This window comes from Ptychodera flava, chromosome 11 (genome assembly GCF_041260155.1).
Source record: "Ptychodera flava strain L36383 chromosome 11, AS_Pfla_20210202, whole genome shotgun sequence".
In the NCBI taxonomy this organism is placed as follows: domain Eukaryota; kingdom Metazoa; phylum Hemichordata; class Enteropneusta; family Ptychoderidae; genus Ptychodera; species Ptychodera flava.
Window position 1 is genome coordinate 4,832,652 of NC_091938.1, and position 22,246 is coordinate 4,854,897.

Genomic DNA, 22,246 nt, shown 5'->3' on the forward strand with positions numbered 1-22,246 from the left:
ATGAATTTGGTCTGTGATGTCCTTTTACTAAGTTTGAATAAAATCGGTGAATAAAATCAGTTGAGACGTGCCCTAGTTTTGGCAAAGGACATGAAAAAATTGTAACAAAATGGCTGCCATGCAGCCATATTGGATCATATCATGAAACAAATTGACTTACATATGTATGACATAGGTTAATGTCCTTGTACCAACTTTGAATAAAATCGGTTGAGATATGCCTGAGTTATGGCTCTGTACATGAAAAAATCATAACAAAATGGCCACACGGCAGCCATTTTGGAATGTATCACAAAACAATTGACATGCATATGTATGACATAAGTCAATCTCCTTGTACCAACTTTGAATAAATTTGCTTGAAACATGTCTGAGTTATGGTTCTGTACATGAAAAAAACGTAACAAAATGGCCACACAGCGACCATATTGGATTGTTTCACAAAACAAATCATTTGCATATATATTACATAGTTTGATGACCTTTTACCAACTTTGAATAAAATCGGTTGAGATATGCCGGAGTTATGGCTCTGTACATGAAAAAATTGTAACAAAATGGCCGCCTGGCGGCCATATTGGATTGTATCACAACTGTGCATGTCTATGACATTGGTCAATGTCCTTGTACCAACTTTGAATAAATCGGTTGAAACATGTCTGAGTTATGGCTCTGTACATAAAAAAATCATAACAAAATGGCCGCCTGGCGGCCATATTGGATCGTATCACAAAACAGATCAACGTGCTTATGTATTACATAGGTCAATGTCCTTGTACCAACTTTGAATAAAATCGGTTTAGATATGCCTGAGTTATGGCTCTGTACATGAAAAAATCGTAATAAAATGGCCGCCTGGCAGCCATATTGGATCGTATCACAAAACAAATCGACGTGCATATGTATGACATAGGTCAATGTCCTTGTACCAACTTTGAATAAAATCGGTTCAGATATGCCTGAGTTATGGCTCTGTACATGAAAAATCGTAATAAAATGGCCGCCTGGCAGCCATATTGGATCGTATCAAAAAAAAAATCGACGTGCATATGTATGACATATGAAGTAATCTATGTACCAAGTTTGAATGAAATCGCTCCAGGCGTATCTGAGATATCTGCGTGAACGGACGGACGGACGGACGCACAGACGGACGCACGCACGCACGGACGGACATGACCAAACCTATAAGTCCCCCCGGACGGTGTCCGTGGGGACTAAAAAGCAATTCAGAAACAGCCCAGAGATGGGCGATAGATACCGATATTTTGATGACGTCATATCTGAAGTCACAAAACGTGAAGTATCACACTAAGGTTCAAAGATGGAACTTGGCCAAAGCATACAGTTATTCACGTCACCAAAGCCAGGCTAGACAAGTATTTAGGGCTTCTCTTATGTAAACATTGGACACCCTTTGTAAACTTTTAAAAATAAATATTTAACATAAGTCAACATTATAAGGACGACCATCAAATATGAAAAAGTGTAAATCATGTCATAAAGATATCCTTCATTTTGAAAGGAAACATTTTCTGTCATTGTTCAGAATTTGCAAAAGAATCTATTTCAGATTTTATCTCATAAAGAATAATTCGACAAATTCAACAAACTTTATTGAAATACTTTTATGCAACTTTTAACGTTTTATATCGATCAGGAAAATTTGCACTGAATTCATTTGATTTTGTATAGGACTCTCAATCAAGTTCAGAGATGCTGTACAGTAAATTTGGTATTCTTCAGCACGATTCAAGGCTAAAGTTCATGCTTGTTCATCTGATCATCTCCATGGGATGGTAGTCAGTAGCTACTAACCGAAATGATTGAGAGAATACCATATATGGAATAACACTCACCTTCAACAATCATCTTGGCATCACACGAGATGCGGCCACAGATGTTGCTGGCCTGGCAGGTGTAGACACCAGCGTCCACAACAAAGGCCTCTTGGATAATGAGAGAGCAAGTGTCATCTTCTTCAAAGATCATCTCATAGTGCTGACCACTCTCAATTTCTTTGTGGTCCTTGAACCTGTGTTAAAGAATAAATTTCAGCTTTGCTAATTTTGAAAACTGACATTTAAATTTAAAAAATCATTCATATTTCTGTGGTATACATTACGTCTCTGATGAACTCTGGTGATACGCAGAATTTTTTCTCATTAATAAAGCAAAATTCATACAGAAGATTTGGACATTGTTTCAATGCTAGATGCAAAACTTTAACAGTAGATTGGACTGAGAAATTGTCTTTAAAAGATACAAGTTTACAATGTAAAGATATATTTGTGTTGAATAAGTAAGTTTATCAGAGATGCCCAGCTACTCTTTTGGTTTTGTAAAGTTTGTTTGTCTCATTTTATAGGATCTTGCAGGCTCTGCTCCTATTTATTTTCCATACAGCTGTGGCATTGTTTATCACTCTTCTATCATTACCTGGTTTAAAATACCAATTCTCGACAGATTTAATGTCGAATATCAAACAAATCTACTTCATTATCACCTTATTATCGTGATGTGGTCTATCACACACCAAATTCTACATTTTAACAATACCTTATATCAAACAAAATCTAACATTTTCAACTTTGCAGGAAACAGCAAAGGACATTAGCCAGTAGCAGATAAAGTAATAGGCAAGATATTGATTCTTGAGGGTTCAAAGGTCGCCCAGGGGTCGTACGTACCATGTGATGATTGGTTCTGGCATACCAATGACCTTGCAGTCAAATCTAGCAGCACTGCCTTCCACAATGGTGACATCTCTCAGTAGCTCAACAAATCTTGGCTTCCTGTAGTTGGCCTCTCTGTCAATGTAATCCGCTGTAGATGAAGATTTGGAAATATTAAGACATGGTTAATATTAATCACCACAATTGTTTCTTATCATAATCCTGTTAGTGCTAAGTAAATATCTTTTCCTGTTGAATACATTATCATGGTTTTCTTGTAAATAATACAGATAAGTAGGATGCCCTACACCAAGAAAAGTTTCACAATAATCATTCAAAGCGTCAATATATGCAATATTATTGTACTTGTAATCATTAATCATTACAATCATCATCATCATCATCACCATCATTATCATCGTCACCACCACTACCATCATCATCATCATCATCATCATCATCACAGTCATCCTAATTTTCTATACTTTGTAATAGCTAAATATTTTTCATGTTAAAAAAACATTTTTTCAAACGAATACAGGCTAAGTGAAACACACGACAACCATTTCAATCATATCAAGTATGAAATATAAATGAGTTATGTTTTTTTCTACTATTTGTATAAGTAAATCTGTACACTTACGATCAACAGTGAGATTGCACTTGGTGTGAGTTGTGCCATGGATGTTGGTCACATTGGCAAAGTATTCTGCCGTGTCATCCAGAGTGGTTTCCTGGATTTCCAGGACAAAGATGCCATGTTGTCTGTCTGCCAGGAAGCGGTAGTGTGGATGGTCATCACGGATCATCTGTCCGTTTCTGTACCACACCACATTGCATGGTGGTTGTACTGGTGGAGCATGTACTGCAAAGAACAAAGAATTTCAAGATTATTAAAACCTTTCAGATAAAGAAAGGAGATAATGTCAGGTAGTTCTTTTGCATTTTCAGCTACTTATCCTGCTTTGGTGATTGAGCCAATTAGAAAGCAGTAATTAAACAGCAGATTTTTTTATTTTGGAAAGACAAGATTGGCTATTATCGGTTACGTACACTCCGTGGCAGGGAACGTCGAGCAGTAGACGTTTAAGAGACGGCAACGGTACATACTATGGTGACCTTGCAATGAACAGAACCATGCATTCTTTATGTATTTTCATACCTCTTTATCTTGAATAAAATGACTGACAAATATACTGGTTCAAAACATGGAACTCCCATCACTATGAAAACATGAAATGTGTGGTTTGGTAAAACATAATGTGAAAATTACTATTCAGAATAACCATACCTTGGAAGGTGAGTGGATAGATGTAGCCAAGACCACACGTCTTATCTTGTAAGTGTTTGATGAACTGTGGTGGTAACTCTGATAGTCCAAGCTCAGCACCGCGCAGTGATCTCAGTCTTCTAGCTCTCTCTCCAAGAGTCATTCTGTGATGAAATTTGGATGGATTAGAATAATATATAATCAGACTTCCTTTCAATGTGAAGATAATGTTTACTTTGTTTTTGACATGGAAAGTCCATTGCTTTCTATTACAAGTTACAGATGTTGAAAAATATATCACATTGTTCCAAAAAGTAATTCTCTGCATAATAGAAATTTTAAATTTCCAGTATCAATTTTTAATATGATCATGGTTGTCATAGCAACAGGTAATTATTTTACTTACTGAATCCTTTTCAGTCCAATGCCTCTCTTTTCACCTCTTCTTGCAAGTTCTTCTTCATCCAAAACTGTGAAAGATAAAAAAGTATATAACATGATCCAAATCTTATAATGGTTTGGGGTAACTATTTCAGTAATAGCAGTATATGGTGATAATTTCTCATCATTTATTTCATCATAATTGATAAATTACCATGTTTATTAAAGTTTCAAAAGATGTTCATATCATGGTGGAAAAAGAATTCCATGGGACATAACTGTATCATTTCAAATTCCTCCAGGGAGTGCACAATGATTAATGAGTATATAAATCACCAGTTTCAGAGAAAGATGGGAAAATTAAAATGAGAATTTTCAGAAATACTTGGGTCAAGGAAGAAATGCTTACACTCGACTTCAAGATCTGCCATGCTGGTTGCGTGACCATAAGAGTTGACAGCTTTGCAAGTGTATCTTCCGACGTCGTCAATGTCAGTATCCTTGACAACCATGGTGTAGTGACGATCATCGTAGAACATTCGGTATTTCAGTCCAGTGTTGATGAGTCGCTTGTCTTTGTACCATGTGATCAGTGGTTCAGTGAGTGCTGCCACTTCACACTCAAAGCGACCTGCATGACCTTCAAGGGCCGTCTGGTTCTCCAATGGGATCACAAATCTTGGTGCAGCGTCATACACATCTGAAAAGTGATAGGATTCATCATCAACTATCAGAATGGTGTTGGTACCTACTAGTACTTCATCAGGAATACCAAAATAGGTGAATATTTGTCAAGTTCTTTTGTTTTCATATACATCATAAAATCCCTTCTAAAGCCAACAGATTCTTGTGAGAAATTTCATAGAATTTTATCACATTTCAACTATAGTTTCTCTTAATTCATCCACAGATTTCTGTAACATGCCACAGAAGGTCATCAAAGCATTTGCAGTACACCAAGTAGAAATCTTATCAACAATTTAGAGGACAGTAACTTGCGCCACATTTCTAGAAAGGACTCTGATTTATTCAACTTATGCAACGTATACATGTGTGTGACAGTATAGACATCTGAACATTGGCAAAATAGTTCTGATACATTTCCACAATATGATGTGTACTTACCCATGTACAGAAGTCTTTCATAGAGTGATTTGCCACGGAATGCTCTGTGAACACCTTGAAGACTGCCCATGTGTGCAAGTCTACCGATGGCCACAACGTATCACCAGCACCTCTTGGTTGGCGTCTCTCGTAGAACTTCCTGAGTTTCTCAGTGCACAGTTTTCTTGATCTTCTTCTGGCCTCTTCATCAGTGTCCATCATCAGCCATGGATGGCGCAGAGCCTCTTGGATGTTCAAACGACCAGATTTGTCTTTGACTAGGATCTTTTCTATCCAGTCAAGAGCCTCGTCTGAGACGTCTTCAAAGGCTTCATCATCAAAGTCCCATTCTGATTTGGCAACATTGCGGAGAGTTTCTTGGTCGTCTTCGCCGAGGAATGGAGACAGACCACTCAACCTGATAAGAAGAATATCAGTATGATGTTAGTTTTCTTATGCAATAGATATGCTTATCAAACTTACTCTCTTTTCTAGTATATTTGATCAATAAACTGTATTTTGAACTAACTCATAACAAGCTTTCATATCATATCTATCTCACATCTATAAAGTTTATATTTTTATGACATTTCATTTCAAACTTTGAATATACCCTACATATGTGATACTTTCCTTCCAAAAACGTATGCACACCATATTTCATGGGCTTTGTACTAGATACCTTTCACAAATGAAACATACTTTTTAGATCAAAATTGAATCAACGGATATTTTGAAAGAAAATTATGACTCTTTCTGCAAATTCTTGTGAAGATTTAATTACTCAAATTCACAAGTACAAAGCTGTGTTGCACTTACAAGACGTAAGCCATGACTCCAAGGGCCCACATATCTGTTGGTGTGCCGATTGGTTCAAAGTTGACCACTTCGGGAGCGACAAATTCTGGAGTTCCAAACAGAACCTTGACTTGTTCACCAGGTGTGAGTTTCTGTGCAAGACCAAAGTCAATCATCTTGATACCGTATCCTGTACGAGTCTCACACAGGATGTTTTCGGGCTGAAATTAAAAATCACAAAAATTTCAATAAGTTTATTCCCAAAATAATGTAAGCTGAAGCTGTAAGCTGAAGACACATTTGCAGTACTTAGTCTATTAAAATATTGTACTATTTCACTGTGACAAAGCAAAAACAGCATGTTCACAATACCATTTTAATTTTTATTGCTATTGTCAAAGTGAAATTTTTTAAAATTTCTATGATCTTTAGTAAAAATAATCACTTCCATTTAGAAATTTAGAAATCATACTGGGTAACAACACTGCAAAGGTCATGAAGGAGTGTAGCTCAGCATTAAATCTTTTTCCATATATTTTGATGAAGAGGTGACAAGAACGAAACTGTCTTCACAGTGTTGGCATTTGTTCAAACTCTTGGGTGGATTCACATTCAAGAGCATTTAAAAATGAATTCTTACCTTGATGTCTAAGTGAAGTACATGTTTTTCATGCATGTATTTGAGTCCTTCACACAACTGTCTCATGTAGATGACGACTTCAGGTTCAGTCAACACATAGTTCTCATCAATCAGACGCTCAAACAGTTCACCACCAGACAAGCTGTAATTAAGACAAAGTAACCAAGTGAATAACACCCACGGTTACTTGACAGACGTTTGTACTAGAAATGTCGAACTTTTTAAGAAACAAAAAATTCTTTTGTAAAGAACAAAAATTGAAGCATTGGTGGTTATTTCATTTTCCCTTACAAACTGTCTCTACCTGATTTCAAACAAATCTCAGAAAGTTCCTTTTCACACAAACTCAACAAGATTAATCAAAACACAGTTGTAGTATCTAGTTCTGTAAAACTTAACCTTGGTGCAATTTCTTTTAAAAAACTTGCTTTTCTGAATGTTGGTTCAGTTCCACTATGTACACACTTATAAGCACATGATTTAAGCTTATATAGTGACGATTTCTAATCCATGAAATTGACACACAAGAACCAAAACAGAAATGAACTGACAAAACTTACAATTCAAGGATCATGATGATTTCATCATCAGTCTCAAAGACTTCATGAAGCTGCAGTAATCTTGGATGATGTAGGAGACTCATGATTTCAATTTCCCTCTTGACTGCAGCTCTCTCATCTCGTCCCACAGTGATGAACTTAGCAGCCCAGGTCTTGTTGGTTGCTTTCTCAACTGCACGGTATACAACACCATAGGCTCCTCTGTAAACAGAGAAATCATGCAATTTATTGAATCTAATACTGCATTTCTTGGTGTACTGAGCTGACCAAGGTATTATCAATGCTGACTAAGTGTTGCAGAAAAATTTGAGAGGACCCAAGGCTAACAGGAAATAATTTTGTGTCTGATGAATAAAATTCATTTAAAACATACCATATTTGCTTGAAAAATGTTAACTAATTTAAAATCAAATTGCCTTCCTAAAACTGGATGACATGAGACAGGAATGGATAATTATGAATGATCAAGGATGGCACTGACTGTACCCAAGACATATTGCACTAGTCAAATAAAAGAAATGAGATTACCAATGCACTTGTTATATGACTGATGAATAAACATACCTTCCAAGTTCTTCACAGATTTCATAGTAGTCGTACACAGATCCAGGTCGACCTCGTAACACTTCATATGGCAAGAAGACACGGTCGACTTGAGTGTCATAGAACCTGCGTTTGAATTCATAATCTTCAAATTCAGGCCTCTCTGGTACACGAGCTGCAAAAGAAAATAAATTCAATGTCCCATTAGTATTAGCGTTTATTATAAAAGCTCTGACTTGTTGAATACATTAGACTTTATATATTAATTCAAGTTTGATTATATTTGGAAGATTTGTTATCAAAAACTTATCAAGATAGATTAAATAATTTTAATTCTGTACTTGACTATGAGATATATAGGAAAACATTTCTCAATTGTGGCTGAAGTTCTATGAAATCTTGATTGATTGCTGTATGTAAGTTGTAACACACGATAATAAAGCAGATTTTTCTGTGTCAATTCAACCCTTTAATCACATTGGTTTGGCCCAAACCCATTGTGATCAATGGTGATTGTGGACCTGTTGACAGGGGACTGGGGGTGAACAGGTTGGGGGATAGATGTTTGACTTACGTGAAGTCTTGACAGTCTTGCTGGCTTCTGATGCATCGCTGACACCGTGAATGTTGAGGGCTCTGATGCGGAACTGATAGTCTGTGTTTTCTTTGAGTCCAAGCAGTGTATATGATGTATTTCTGGTGGTCATGGCTCTTGTCCAGCCACTCACTCCAACTTCACATTTCTCAATCAAGAATGACGTAATATCAGAACCACCGTTGTAGTCAGGAGGCAGCCATGACAGTTTGACTGAGTCCTTGGCGACGTCCATGACTTCAAGTTCTCTTGGTGCATCAGGACTGCGGAGGATTGATACGTTGACAACTCCAGTGTCGTGTCCAAGTGCATTGGTAGCGACGACAGCATATTTTCCGGAATCAGATTTGGTGACTTTGTGGATAGTAAGTGTTGTCTCAATCTCCGTTGTCTTGATCTCGTAATGCTGGCTGTCGGTGATGTCAACGCCATCTTTGTCCCAGGTGATGGTGGGTGTTGGAATACCGGAGTACGGTACACGCATCCTAACCAGCTCTCCCTGGACACAGATCAGTGGAGCCCTGAGACGACTTGGTAGGTTCACCTTTGGTGCCACTGATAGATTTAATGACAAATAAGGAAAGTGACATCAGAATGAAGGTTTACTATAAAATCTTTACAAAATGATATTTATGTAAAAATTTCAAAGATTTGAGAGTGAACAGATATGTCACTACATATACGTTTCATATGGAGAGAATATTGATTATCAATTGACAACTCACAGTTAACAATTTTCAAACATTCCAAATTTGTCTTATTTTTATATATTTTAACAAATAATTTGCTATTTCTCAAAAAAATTTGATAGCACAGTCACCAGCAGATACAGAAAAATGTTTACCACATCATTGTCAGGTTTGAAACTTTAAATAAGCATTATGAATTATATATGATAAATGTCACAGATTATAGTGGTTTTCTCACTACTGATAATTATTAGAACAAGGTGAAAAGCAAAGAATATGTGTTGATTTGGTAAAAATGGAACTGGGCCTCACCTTCGATAAAGAGTTGTACTCTGCAAGATTTTGTAGCAGCTTTGTTGCTACACCTGACAGTGTAGTCTCCAGTGTCTTCCTCATAGACATCTTTGATAGTCAGAGTGTGGATGTGACCAAATGATTCCAGCTTGTACTTGTGGCTGTGACCGATCTGTCTGCCAAGACGGTACCATTGGATCTCTGGTTGTGGGTGACCAGCCACTTCACATGTGAACACGGCTTCTTTGCCACGCACCACATAGGTGATCTCTGGTTCCTTGGTGAAGTGAGCAGGGATGACTTCTGTTGGGAGCAAAGAATATAATATTTATTATTTTGGTGTCTCAATTTCAAGTTTATGGAGTCAATGAATTATTATCATTTCATTTGGCTGTTTGATAAAAAGCTGAAACACTGATGAAAGCAAAAATTTTGACCCGTTTTCCTGGAACCGTTCCATAATGAACTTCAGTTTTCACTTCAGTGTAAATGGGACAGTACCCCATCTATACAGTGAGCACTCCTGGCTCTGAGGTATTCTGTAATGTGACCACTAGAGGGCGCTATATATGTGCTTGAAATCAACAGGTGGTTTCTGTTATCCTAATATACTTGTCTTTGGTATCACCAGGACGTCAAACTCACCAACATCATCCTTGACAAGTACTGCCTTGGATGGTCTGCTAGGTTCACTCAATCCAGCTCTATTCTCAGCCACAATTCGGAATTCATACGCTGAGTCCTCAATGAGGTTGATGACTGTGTACTCCAAGTCGGTCAGCTCTGTCGCACGGCTGGCACGGAACCAACGGCGGCTGGTGGTTTCACGCTTCTCAACGATGTAGTTGGTGATTGGACTGCCACCATCAGAGACAGGTGGTTGCCAGCTGAGATGTACAGTGTCTTTAGTGATCTCACCAATGCATGGCATACCTGGTTGGCCTGGTTTCTCTGTACATCAAAAGATATTGCCATCTTTGTTAGAACATATAAAATATTGGATATATTCACTGATATTGCATGGCCAAGCAGCTCTTATCACTTTCAGATACTTACTTTTCACCTGGGTATTATTTTCATAAAAAGGAAAAGCACTTATAATTTCTCTAGACTGTAACACTGGAATGATCTCCTTTTTGACTATTTTCTGAATTTTTGTCTCGTTTTTATACCTTGGCTTGGAAGAAAATTATAGGATAGATCATGAGCTCTAAGAAAGTAAGTTTACAAATATTTTGTGAGAGAGTTATTTCAGTATCACCAATTTGAACTTCTATGATACATAAGAGTTCTCTTAGAAAAGAATAGTTTTTCTTTGTTTTGTCTGTCTCTTTGCATTACATACCATATGGTCTCTTAGCTAAGATGGATTCCATAGCTTCCAGAGGTTCACTGACTCCATAGTTATTCTCAGCTGATACTCTGAACACATAGGAATGGCCTTCAATGAGATTGGCGATTCTGTGCTCCAGTAATGGAGTCGTTCCGACTCTGTACCAGGCAGATTTGTTGGCTTCTCTCATCTCAACGATGTAACGTACAATTGGAGAGCCACCGTTGTCTCTTGGTGCGCACCATGTCAAAGTGATGGCATCTTTGCTGATGTCGAGGCAGTTCAACGGTCCAATTGGAGGATTTGGTTTGTCTGTGAACATACATCACATATAATATTAATATACACATATAGTTAAACTTTTAGATAATCCCTGGAATTTCTCATCTGTTTTAAGAAATTGTTGGCAAGGTAGTCTAGATGAAAACTTCATGTATGTGAGAATTTGTCAAGGATCCTGTGCATTAAACTCTTAGGTCAACATACATTATCTACAGATTAAATCTGTGGAAAAAATCACTGGAAATTTCAAGACATAACTATACCAGTTGCTATGACGACTGTTACTAGGATTATGAGCCAATCAACTTCAATAAAAGGAAGAATGTCACATAATTTACTTACCGAGTACAATGACCCTTGGTGTCACTTGCAATGAACCAATAGGATTGCTCACTTTCATGGTGTATTCCCCAGAATCCTCTCTTTCAACATCTCTGATTGCTAGGTAACAAGTGTTACCCATCACACTGACTTTGAATCGTCCCTTGCTCTCAACCTCATGGCCTGATTTGGTCCACTCAATGAATGGTCTTGGTACGCCAGCAAAATTCACTGCCAGGCGCACATGTGTACCAGCCTTGGCAGTGACTTCACGGTTCTTGTGGTCAACTTGTAAGGTTGGAGGTGCTGAAAAATATACACGATATCATCAGGAATTTTGTCTAGGAAGTTTAAAATTACCCTTCCAATGAAATTTTACAGAAACCATTGTCATTTGAAAAAAAAGGGAAAAAAACTACCAGAACTTTCAAAATAAATTGCAACTGTAACCAACTGAATTGAAAAAAACATTTGTGACATACACATTGTATGAATTTATATATTTTTGTATTTCATACTTAACATCTTAATTGCTTAGTAACAACAAATAACTTTCTTATGATATGAAGAACTTGATTTAATTGTGTCCTGCACAACTTAATAATTACAACCAAGGTGAAAAACAAATCTATTTGTTATGGTCACTAGCATAACAACACTCAGTCTCATGTTTTATTTTGAGGCCTGCTACATCTGTCATATATCTCCTATAAACGTACTCAGATGATAGAGAGAAGCTGTATAAAGATTTATTCATATTTTTGCTGACTTACTCTGGATAATCAGTTCAGCTGAAGATCTGGCCTTCCCTTTCCTGTTGTAAGCTTCAATGGTGTATATTCCACCATCAGTGATACCTGTCTTTGGTATGATCAGTGTATGAACGTTCTCCTCTTCTTCCATCATCTGGTAATGACGACCCACAAACAGCTCATGGCCACGTCGAATCCTGGAACATGAAAATACACCGACAGTTGAAATTTTTGTGAGAAAGTTCAAAACATCAACTTCAAATGCATGTGTTACAACCAGTCAAAACATTGATAGAGACTTTGGTAAAATTATCAAGTAAGATCTTAGATGTATTTGTTATGGAAGTTGAAACTCTCCTGCACAATATATGTTCCTCAATATTGTACATTATTGCACAACACATGTTACTCATTAAGGAAGTTAACAAACTTTCGGCTAAGATTATGAAACTTAAAATGACAGAAGATAACAAATTATTGCCAAAGCTGTTGCTTGGGGAAAGTTAAGTACAAGAAATGTGTTTCAAAAGAGAAGAGGAATCATTACTAAATTGGGTAAAGATGTTCATGAACTCTCTTTTTTCCCCCTGAATTATCATTTTAGAAACTCATGCACAAATGCTAGAATGGTACATGCTAACAATATTCATTTTGAACATTAATATTCAGATATGTTACAATCAAATTTTCCCACTTTGCCACAGTGTAGCCAATATACACCTACCATCTGATCTTAGGTTTGGGAACACCAGCCACTTTACAAATGAACTGAGCTCTGCTGCCTTCTGTTGCAGGTACGTCAACAAGTTCTTCAACAAATGATGGCACAAGACCAGCTGTGTACAGAATTAATCAAAGTCATAAGACTGGCATTCACACAGAACTATTCACAGGCAATGAAGAAATATGTTGATAAAGTTGGGAATATGGTGAAATTTATAAGCAAAACAGTAAAACTGTCCTATGTTAGCTTTGGGCTGTCTACAATACTTAAATAATATTTTGAGGAAACACTAGCATTCCATAGGACAAGATATACAATGCAAGATCCGAGGTACATGAATATTCCACATTGATTAAGGGTCATTAGCATAGAATTTGAATACCGAAACAATGCTCATTAGTGTAATCTGCATATTTGAATATCATTATACCTCCATCTTGCACTAATAGGGACAAGATAGGATATTCTATTTTTACCCTTTATCACAATGGTTTTGCCCAAACCATCATCATTATCAATGGTGATTTTGGACCTGTTGACAGGGAATTGAGGGTGAACAGGTTAGAAGACTATGAGCAAAAAATAGTGATATTCTCACCTGTGACATCTTCAGCGATCATTGGTTCTGAGGCTCTGCTTGGGTCACTTTCACCAGCAGCATTGACAGCTCGGACTCTGAAGCAGTATTCAACTTCTTCAAAGAGATCTCTCAAGAAGCATGAAGTCTCCTCCACCGTGACTCTGTGTGTCCAGTCATATGATCCACGGATGCGTCTCTCCACGATGTAGTGGGTCACTGGGCTGCCACCATTGGAGATTGGAGTCAGCCAGGTGAGACGTACACTGGTGGAAGTGATGTCATGAATGGATGGAACACCAGGTGGTGATGGTATTCCTGTAATGCAAAGATTCAAATTGTCAATCCCGTTAGGTCCTTTCTAAGACAACCACACTTCACTCTCTTTTAAATTAATAGATGATTAGAATGAAATCAATGGGAACACCTGCTTGTTTATTGTAAGTACACTTTGATGATCTAAGCTTTTTTCACTAACTGTACGCCTTGTTATTTTGAGTACAACTGTTGAACCATGCAGAAAACTGGATTGACTATACTATTCCATAAATGCTGGTCCATTTGTAGTGACAGTTACTGTATCTTGGCCAACTGCAAGTATTGAGACTTATCATATATTTTCTAATTCAGTCAATTTAAATATGTACTCTACAAGACTTGAATATTTTGATGGTATAAGACATTATTCTTTTTGAAACTCAATTTCATAAAAACAAGTTACTTACTGATGTATTCTCTTGCAATCTTTGGTGGCGCTGTTGATTCACTGGGAGTACCCCTGCCTTCAGCATTGACTGCAGCTACACGGAATTCATATTCATAGCCTTCAGTCAACATTGTCACCACATAGCTGGTGTCTTCCAACAAGTCTTCATTAATTCTGGTCCATCTGATACTGTGTCTTTCACGGCGTTCCACTACATAGCCCAGGATTGGAGTTCCACCGTCAAATCTTGGCTCTGTCCAAGTCAGTGTCATGCGGTCTTTCTTGATGGAGTAGATTTCTGGAGTACCTGGTATACTAGGTACAGCTGAGGCAATGGAAATTTTTAAAATGTATGTTAATTAACTGGGAGTATGAGGTTATTTACCAATGTGACTATCAAATGGGAAGGAAGTACAAGTTTAAATTTTGAAAGATCATAATTATGATATCACTGACTGTTGTGGTAAGATTTTATGAGCTACTATACAATATAACAATACAAGTGTAACAAATGTTCCACATTTGCTACTTAATTTGTATCAAAGAAGACTAAATTGTCACCAGACTTTCATAAATCTTTAACTGCCATCACTTTCTGTTTCAAGCTGCGTAAACCTGCTTTTTTGCGCTGCACTACAGCTTAAGAAAGATTCAAATCACCTCAGAGTCTGTCAGCATTTCATGAAATCAGACAGACAAAGTTCATGATAGGAGGAATAAACACAGCTGACTATTACACTGCATACTGTACTGTAGTTTCATATGCCATAGTAACACTACTCACTGAATGGACTCTTGCATACAACAGGTTCTACCCCTTCAAGCGGTGCTCCTACACCGTACATATTCTCCGCCATAACTCTGAATTCATAGGCAGTATTCTCCTGTAGTCTGGTAACAGTGTATGAGGTGTTCATCACTGAGTTACTCTCCATGATCCACATGTTCATGAATCTCTGACGTCTCTCCACCGTGTAGCATTCCACTTTGCTACCGCCATTTTCTTTCGGTGGTTGCCATGAGAGACTGACAGAGTATTTGCCGACATCAGATATTTCCAGTGGTCCAGTGGGTGGGCCAGGAACATCTGATATAAAAAAAAAGCAGATTGATAATACTTAACACAGTTGATCACAAAATTACTTTATTTCCTGTTGATTATTGAATAGGTCAGACAAGGTTAACTTGGCACACAAGTTGTTGCCATAACTACAATCATGCGTTGGGCATTCCGGTGATTATTTTATCTTTTCATTGTCTATGTTATCAATGTTTGCATTAATTAACCAACTTCAAAAAATCACAAACCAGGAAAGAAGATCTCCCTAGATAAAATTGCTGATGGAACTTTTCATCTGACAAGCCAGTTTGGTGTTTCTCTCTTTTATAATTAATGTACAATTTTGGTAGTTACTATACAGTTGGTTTACCATGGAAAAGCCTAACTCTGAGAACTTGACAAAAATCACTTCCTTTTTCCATAATATATGTATGAAGTTGGTTGTCACCATGTAGATGGTTGCCATGGAAAACCTACCATAGAGAAGTCAATAGAATCACAACTCACCCAGTATGTTGACATGGATATCAGCGGTTATCTTGCCAGCCTCATTGACAGCAGTAACTGAGTATTTACCAGAATCACTTCTGAGTGTGTCTTTGATGACCAGAGTTGTCTTGTTGTCAAAACAGTCAATACGGATTCTTCTGTCTTCCTTGATCTTCACGTCATATCTGTACCATGTGATGGTTGGCGTGGGCACACCACTGTATGGCACAGCCAGACGTAGGACATTGCCGGCTTTCAGAGTCACAACTTCAGGCACAGCGTCCATGTCTAGGGTTGGTGGTGCTGTAAGGAAGAAAAGGGGTTGCAATCAAATGTAAGTATGCATCAACTTAAAATTGTTCCCTAATTAAGAAACTAATGAGGAGAATTACACATTACTCTCAGAATGACATACTGCATCATTAATTCAAACACTGCCAAAAATTCCATTACTCTCTTGTTGAATAATTCCAAAGTTTGACTTTTACTGGTAGGCTACAAAACTCTTTTTCAAAATAATATATTCAATTGACCGATTTTTTAAGTTCATTCTATATTATTTCAAGTGTATATTTACAACGTTTAACATTATGATGTGCACTGTTCTGTACAGAATATGAAACAAAGAGTGCAATGAATCTTACCAGTGACATAGAGAGCTGCTGATGTTCTGAGATCCACACATACAGCAGTGTATCTGCCGATGTCTCTTGGTCCAACATTTTCAATGACCAATGCACGGCGTTCACCATCAGTAACAAAGTGGATTCTGTCACTCTCAACAAATTGAATGCCGTCCTTCTCCCACTGTACTTCTGCATTCTCATTGGAAATGATGCATTCAAAGATGACTCTGCTGCCAACTGTTGCTCTGTTGTCTTTGATTGATGTGATGAACTCAGCACGTTCTGTCAAAAAGGAAATATCAAAACATTGAAATTCTAACTCAACTTTTTCAGACCTGAAACCCAATGAATAGTGGTAATTTACGTCTGTTCTCTAACTGAACTGTCGACTTAATGGACAACTACATTCAAATGCATCCCTGCTGTCTCACAAATTAGATTGTGCTTTGTTTTCTTGTCAGCAATAAAATGTTACTGATTACATCAACTTTACATTTACAGTTGACAATAGTGGACTGAACTTTCCTAATGTTGTCCGAAATCAGCTTGACTGGTTTCTATCTGGTATATAACTACAAGATGAACTTTGAAAAATCTTAATCTGCTCATCTTTGAATTGAATTTTAAAAAGACATGGTATGTTAACTAAATGATCTATTTATAAGCAAACTTTTAAACTGTAATTTTTATCAAATAAAATAAGTATGGCCGTACCGATAGGTTCTCTAGCTTTCTCTGGTGCTGATGCTGCACTGGGTTGACTCAGACCAGCTTCATTTTCAGCCATGACTCTGAATTCATATTCATATCCTTCAATGAGTCCAGTAACTTTGTGTGTTGTGTCAGTGACAATGTGTCTGTTAACAGGAATCCATCTGGTGGCGTGACTTTCCTTCTTTTCAATGAAGTATCCCATGATTTCAGCACCGCCATCTTTCCTTGGTGGACGCCATGTCAGTACCATGGATTCTGCAGCGAATTCTGTAACTTGCAGGTTGGCTGGTGGATCAGGTACATCTGGAAAACAAAAATATTTTGAATTTTATAACACGACTTGCCAATGAAGGTAAAGACTCACCACAATGACTTGTATGCATTTCAATTGACCATTTGTGGTTTGAAAAATTTACATTTCTGTACATACTACAGCAAAAAACAGGATGGTTGGACAGTCTCATATACATTACGTTTACTTTTTTGTACGTCTCACACAATTTGTAGATACATTGTAGATAAAAAGAACCGACTCATTTGAGTGAAATACTATCATGTAACTCTCCACTCCACTGTTTATCCGTGTGTGTCTAGACAGATTGGCATCAGTACGTATACATTGTATTATGGTTTGTTTAGCCAGAGTGCCGTCCTAATTAACTTTGGTCTCTACTATCAACTCGATAACTAATTTAGCAATTCCCTTGTGTGTTCTATCCAGACACTCAAATGACTCTGTTCTTTTTATCTACAATGTTATCTACAAAACTTGTGTGCCACATACAAAAAAGTAAACGTAATGTATATGAGACTGTTCAACCATCCTGTTTTTTGCTGTAGATGGACCAGATGACCTACTTTGCAGGACTTAGAAATTGCAAAAACTCAATAGTAATTGTCCTTTTTACCACCAAAGTACAGTAGATCCACATAATTCAATGGGTTGGTTGAACTTATATACAGGAAAACAGGTTTGCAAGAGTAAACTGAGATCCTTACCGTATGGACTCTTGATCAATACAGACTCAGCGCCCTCTAGAGGTTCACTTGGTCCATACTGATTTTCAGCCATGACACGGAACTGATAGTGAGTTCCATTGACAAGACTGGTCACTGTGTACTTGGTACCGGTCAGTGTTGAAGAAACACGAGTCCACTTTGCACGTCCATGTTCACGCTTCTCAAGGATGTAGTTGGTGACTTCACTTCCACCATCATCAAGCGGTGGTTGCCATGACACTGTCACACTCTCTCTGGTGATGTTGGAGAATGTCATTGGTCCTTGTGGTGGTCCAGGTTTGTCTATAAAAGATGCACAGATAATGAAGTTAGTTTTTGCTAAACATCAATCTTATGACAGTTAATGAAATTCCATTTTTGACAGCAAATATTAGTTGTAAACAAGAAAGGGTCACAAATTTTGCCTTCCATCAGTTTTTCTGGAGGGGGCAGAAATCAAGCCAGTTGCTGGCTATAAGCTTACCTAGAACCATGACGGTAACTGTTGCTGTATCTGAACCAGCTGGATTGTGGGTTTGCAGCACATACACACCACCATCCTGCCTCTCAACTGTCTTCACAGTCAGAGTGGAGCCAGTTTCTGCAGTATCGGCTCGGACACGCAGTCCCTGACGCAGGACTTGTCCATCCTTGTACCAGGTGGTAGTTGGGTTTGGTACTCCCGTGAATGGTACATCCAGTTTGAATGTGACTCCAGCTTTGAGAATCACAGTGTCACTGTACATCAATGGTAAGTTGATCTTTGGAGCAGCTGAAGAGTTTAGAAAAAAGAACACTCTTCATTTAAATTTTTTCAATAACAGATGCAAATATGTTGATGAATACTTTTCATTCATAATTAAGCAAATATAACTCAAATTGTATTTTTCTAACTTTAATTCAGCAGAAAATTTGTCTATCCTTAAGCAAAGGAAATTTTGAATAAAAGGTAAATATTAGCATAATGATTTTTATTTTCCATGACCTTTGACACACGCAATGACATTTGACACTGACCTGCTGGTTCTTGTGCCCTGACAGGTAAAGCTGGTTCACTGGATTTTCCAATGCCTGCCTTGTTTTCTGCGCTGACACGGAACTCATACTCCACTCCTCTGTGCAGTCTGTGGACTGAATATGTAGTACTTGGAATGGCTGTAAGGGATGCTCGGCTCCAAATGGTACCCATCACATCCTTCTTTTCCAGGTAGTAGCCTGTGATTGGAGTACCACCATCATAGCCAGGTGGTCTCCAAGATACTGTCATGGAATCAGCACGAACGTTGGATACTTCAGGTACACCTGGTTGGCCAGGTACATCTGTAAATAACAGAAGATAATAACCATGAAGTTTTTCATATTGTTTTTATTTCAATTTGGTAGAGATCAAAATCAGTGAAAATATCTTTTTCGACATGTGATTTTGACCAGCCACCAAGTAGTTGCCAAGCAACAGTGAACTACCTAACCGCATATAAAAAACCTTCAAAAAGTCATATTCAAATTGTGACGAACTTGTTGGAAAGAGTGATTGGTAGAAACATGCCAAGTGTATTCAGCAAATTTCACCAATCATATCATCATATTCTAACTTGATATTCAAGTACTCACCAAATTCACTCTTTGGTTTGATTCTGTCACTAGTCAGAGGTTCACTGACACCATATTTGTTTTCTGCACTGACGCGGAATTGGTATTCCACACCTTCCACAAGACGTGTCACCTTAAACCGTGTTTCTTTGATGGAACTGGATACTTTGGTCCACACTCTGGAACCAGCTTCCTTCCTTTCCAGGATGTAGTTGACAACAGGACTGGAGCCGTCATCTTCTGGTGGTTGCCATGCCAGCGTCACTTCATTGCTTGTTACTTTGAGCACTTCAAGTGGTCCTCTAGGTGGAGTTGGTCTGTCAACGACATGTACTGTGAAGATTGTGGTGTCACTGCCAGCTTTGTTAGTTGCTGTTACCTGATAGGTGCCAGTGTCTTCCCTCTCTGCATTGAAGGTTGACAGTGTAGTACTGGTTTGTGATGTGTCAACTCTTGATCTGTGCAATGCAGAAGCGGCAATCATGTCGTCCTTCACCCATTTCACTGTTGGTGCTGGTGAACCATGCAATGTTGCTTCCAGTTGGAATGTTGTGCCAGCTTTCACCAGCACTGCCTTCTTGTACTTGGCTTCAAGTTTGATCTTGGGAGCAACTGTAGAGTAACAATACATGATTAGTGCACTTATAAGTAACCAGGTAAAAAATTGCGGCACGAAAAATTCACTAATTTTTAAAAATAATTTGGTTTTTTTAAACATTATTGGAAGTGTTTCTTCCCAACTAGAATTATTGAATTGGGAAAACAGGCTTAGCTGCTGCACATTTCTGTCAGGTATTACTTTTAATTTTCAGCTCAATAAATGGAGATAAATACAATATGCATTTTCAAGGTATTACAAATGACTTTGTCATCACTTTTCTCAGATTTTCTGTGCTTTCAATATCTTTATAATCTAAATATTTGAAAAAAGAGAAATTGCTTAATATCTGAATTGTCCCAATCCAAGGAGCTGAATCCAAGTAGCAGATCTTGTATGCAACAGAAGCCTGATTCATTCACCTGCTGGATCTTCAGCTGTCACTGTTCTGGATGGTTCACTGGGTTTGCTATGACCAGCTTTGTTCTCAGCCAGGATACGGTATTCGTACTCAGCTCCTCTGGTCAACCTGCTGACTTTGAATGAAGTGTTGACGACTGGAAGACCAGTGGCCTTGGTCCATCTTGGACTGGTTGTCTGTCTCATTTCAATGATGTAACCAGTAACTGGAGCACCGCCATCATTGATTGGTTCACTCCATCTCAGAAGCATAGACTCACTGGTGATTTCAGACACATCTGGAGCACCTGGTGCATCAGGCACATCTGTTTGATAACCAATGAGAGTTTGTGTTGTTATTTCCTTTAAATTTACATGCTTTGCACGTTTTTTAGGAATATTCTAAAACACCACCCCACATATAATTGGTATCATTGAGTTAAATAAATCAGTGGAAAAAGATTGTTTCCTGTCATAAAATGAGAAAAAGTGTTGTGGGATTAAATAATTCAAGATTTCTTGATTGAAAACTTTGACAAATTTAACTATCCTCCTGCAAACAATAATATTGCATGAAAATGTTGATGGTCAATAATTGAAATGCTCGATGGAATTATTTCCACGCTAAGAATCCTTTTTTTGAAATTCTTTATCAGCACTTACCATAGTGTCCTCTTGGTACAACTCTCTCTCCCTCCAGAGGTTCACTGATTCCATACTTGTTTTTGGCCAGTACACGGAATTGATATTGCATGTCTTCAGTCAGTCCTGAGACTTTCATGGTTGTGTCCGTGTGATCAGTGGCAACAGTCGACCACATGTAGTGTGTTCCATCCCTCTTTTCAATGACATAACCCGTGATTGGACTACCACCATCGTCTCTTGGAGCCAACCAGCTCAGTGTCACTGAGTGGCTGGTGATGTTGTTGGCGTCTAGTGGTCCTCTTGGTGATCCGGGCTTATCCAGTACCTGGACGTCAATGGTGGCAGTGTCACTGCCTGCTTCGTTGTTGACTTGTAAAGCATAGTGACCGCCGTCTGATCTATCTGTGTCTTTGACGGTGATGGCAGTGCGTTCATCTGTACTCTCCAGTCTGATTCTCCAGGATGATTGGATCGGTGCACCATCTTTGCTCCATTTGATGGAAGGAAGTGGTGTGGCTTTGTAAGGTACCTCAACACGGAGGACTGTGCCAGCTTTGATTGTCATGGTGTCTCTGTACTTGACATCCAACATGAGTTTGGGTGCAACTGTTGAAAAAACAAAATAATACAACACGGATCTAAGAGATTTGTAGGAATACACTCATTGATGGTAGGTAAACGGTACAAATGGCAACTTGTACAACAGACATTATAGTATCAACTATTTGATATCACTTTGTAAAAGTTTTGATTTGAATTTCAGTTTCAGCTGACACACACAGTCTTTCTTCACAGTCTTTCTATAAATGACCTTATACTTTGGTTACAAAGAGAAAACTGGCATGAATGAACAACAAACCACTTAAACTAAATGCATTTCTA

The 22,246-nt window shown here is 38.0% G+C and overlaps 1 protein-coding gene across 1 annotated transcript in view; it reads right to left on the reverse strand.

Moving 5' to 3' along the window:
- LOC139143731 (titin-like) overlaps window positions 1–22,246 on the reverse strand; it is a 184,781-nt gene that overhangs the window by 35,277 nt on the left and 127,258 nt on the right. Inside the window, exons 155-184 of the mRNA XM_070714267.1 lie at window positions 21,383–21,970; window positions 20,743–21,045; window positions 19,744–20,334; window positions 19,150–19,452; window positions 18,617–18,904; window positions 18,133–18,435; window positions 17,134–17,436; window positions 16,438–16,701; window positions 15,812–16,096; window positions 15,029–15,331; window positions 14,264–14,569; window positions 13,560–13,856; window positions 12,962–13,073; window positions 12,259–12,434; window positions 11,507–11,791; window positions 10,895–11,194; window positions 10,195–10,500; window positions 9,568–9,852; window positions 8,546–9,121; window positions 7,993–8,146; window positions 7,429–7,629; window positions 6,869–7,010; window positions 6,250–6,449; window positions 5,448–5,848; window positions 4,736–5,026; window positions 4,352–4,415; window positions 3,967–4,109; window positions 3,319–3,540; window positions 2,691–2,826; window positions 1,860–2,035 (exon numbers count right to left, since the gene is read on the reverse strand). Of these exons, the coding sequence (XP_070570368.1) occupies window positions 1,860–2,035; window positions 2,691–2,826; window positions 3,319–3,540; window positions 3,967–4,109; window positions 4,352–4,415; window positions 4,736–5,026; window positions 5,448–5,848; window positions 6,250–6,449; window positions 6,869–7,010; window positions 7,429–7,629; window positions 7,993–8,146; window positions 8,546–9,121; window positions 9,568–9,852; window positions 10,195–10,500; window positions 10,895–11,194; window positions 11,507–11,791; window positions 12,259–12,434; window positions 12,962–13,073; window positions 13,560–13,856; window positions 14,264–14,569; window positions 15,029–15,331; window positions 15,812–16,096; window positions 16,438–16,701; window positions 17,134–17,436; window positions 18,133–18,435; window positions 18,617–18,904; window positions 19,150–19,452; window positions 19,744–20,334; window positions 20,743–21,045; window positions 21,383–21,970 (8,304 nt within the window). The remainder of the gene's footprint in view (window positions 1–1,859; window positions 2,036–2,690; window positions 2,827–3,318; window positions 3,541–3,966; window positions 4,110–4,351; window positions 4,416–4,735; window positions 5,027–5,447; window positions 5,849–6,249; window positions 6,450–6,868; window positions 7,011–7,428; window positions 7,630–7,992; window positions 8,147–8,545; window positions 9,122–9,567; window positions 9,853–10,194; window positions 10,501–10,894; window positions 11,195–11,506; window positions 11,792–12,258; window positions 12,435–12,961; window positions 13,074–13,559; window positions 13,857–14,263; window positions 14,570–15,028; window positions 15,332–15,811; window positions 16,097–16,437; window positions 16,702–17,133; window positions 17,437–18,132; window positions 18,436–18,616; window positions 18,905–19,149; window positions 19,453–19,743; window positions 20,335–20,742; window positions 21,046–21,382; window positions 21,971–22,246) is intronic.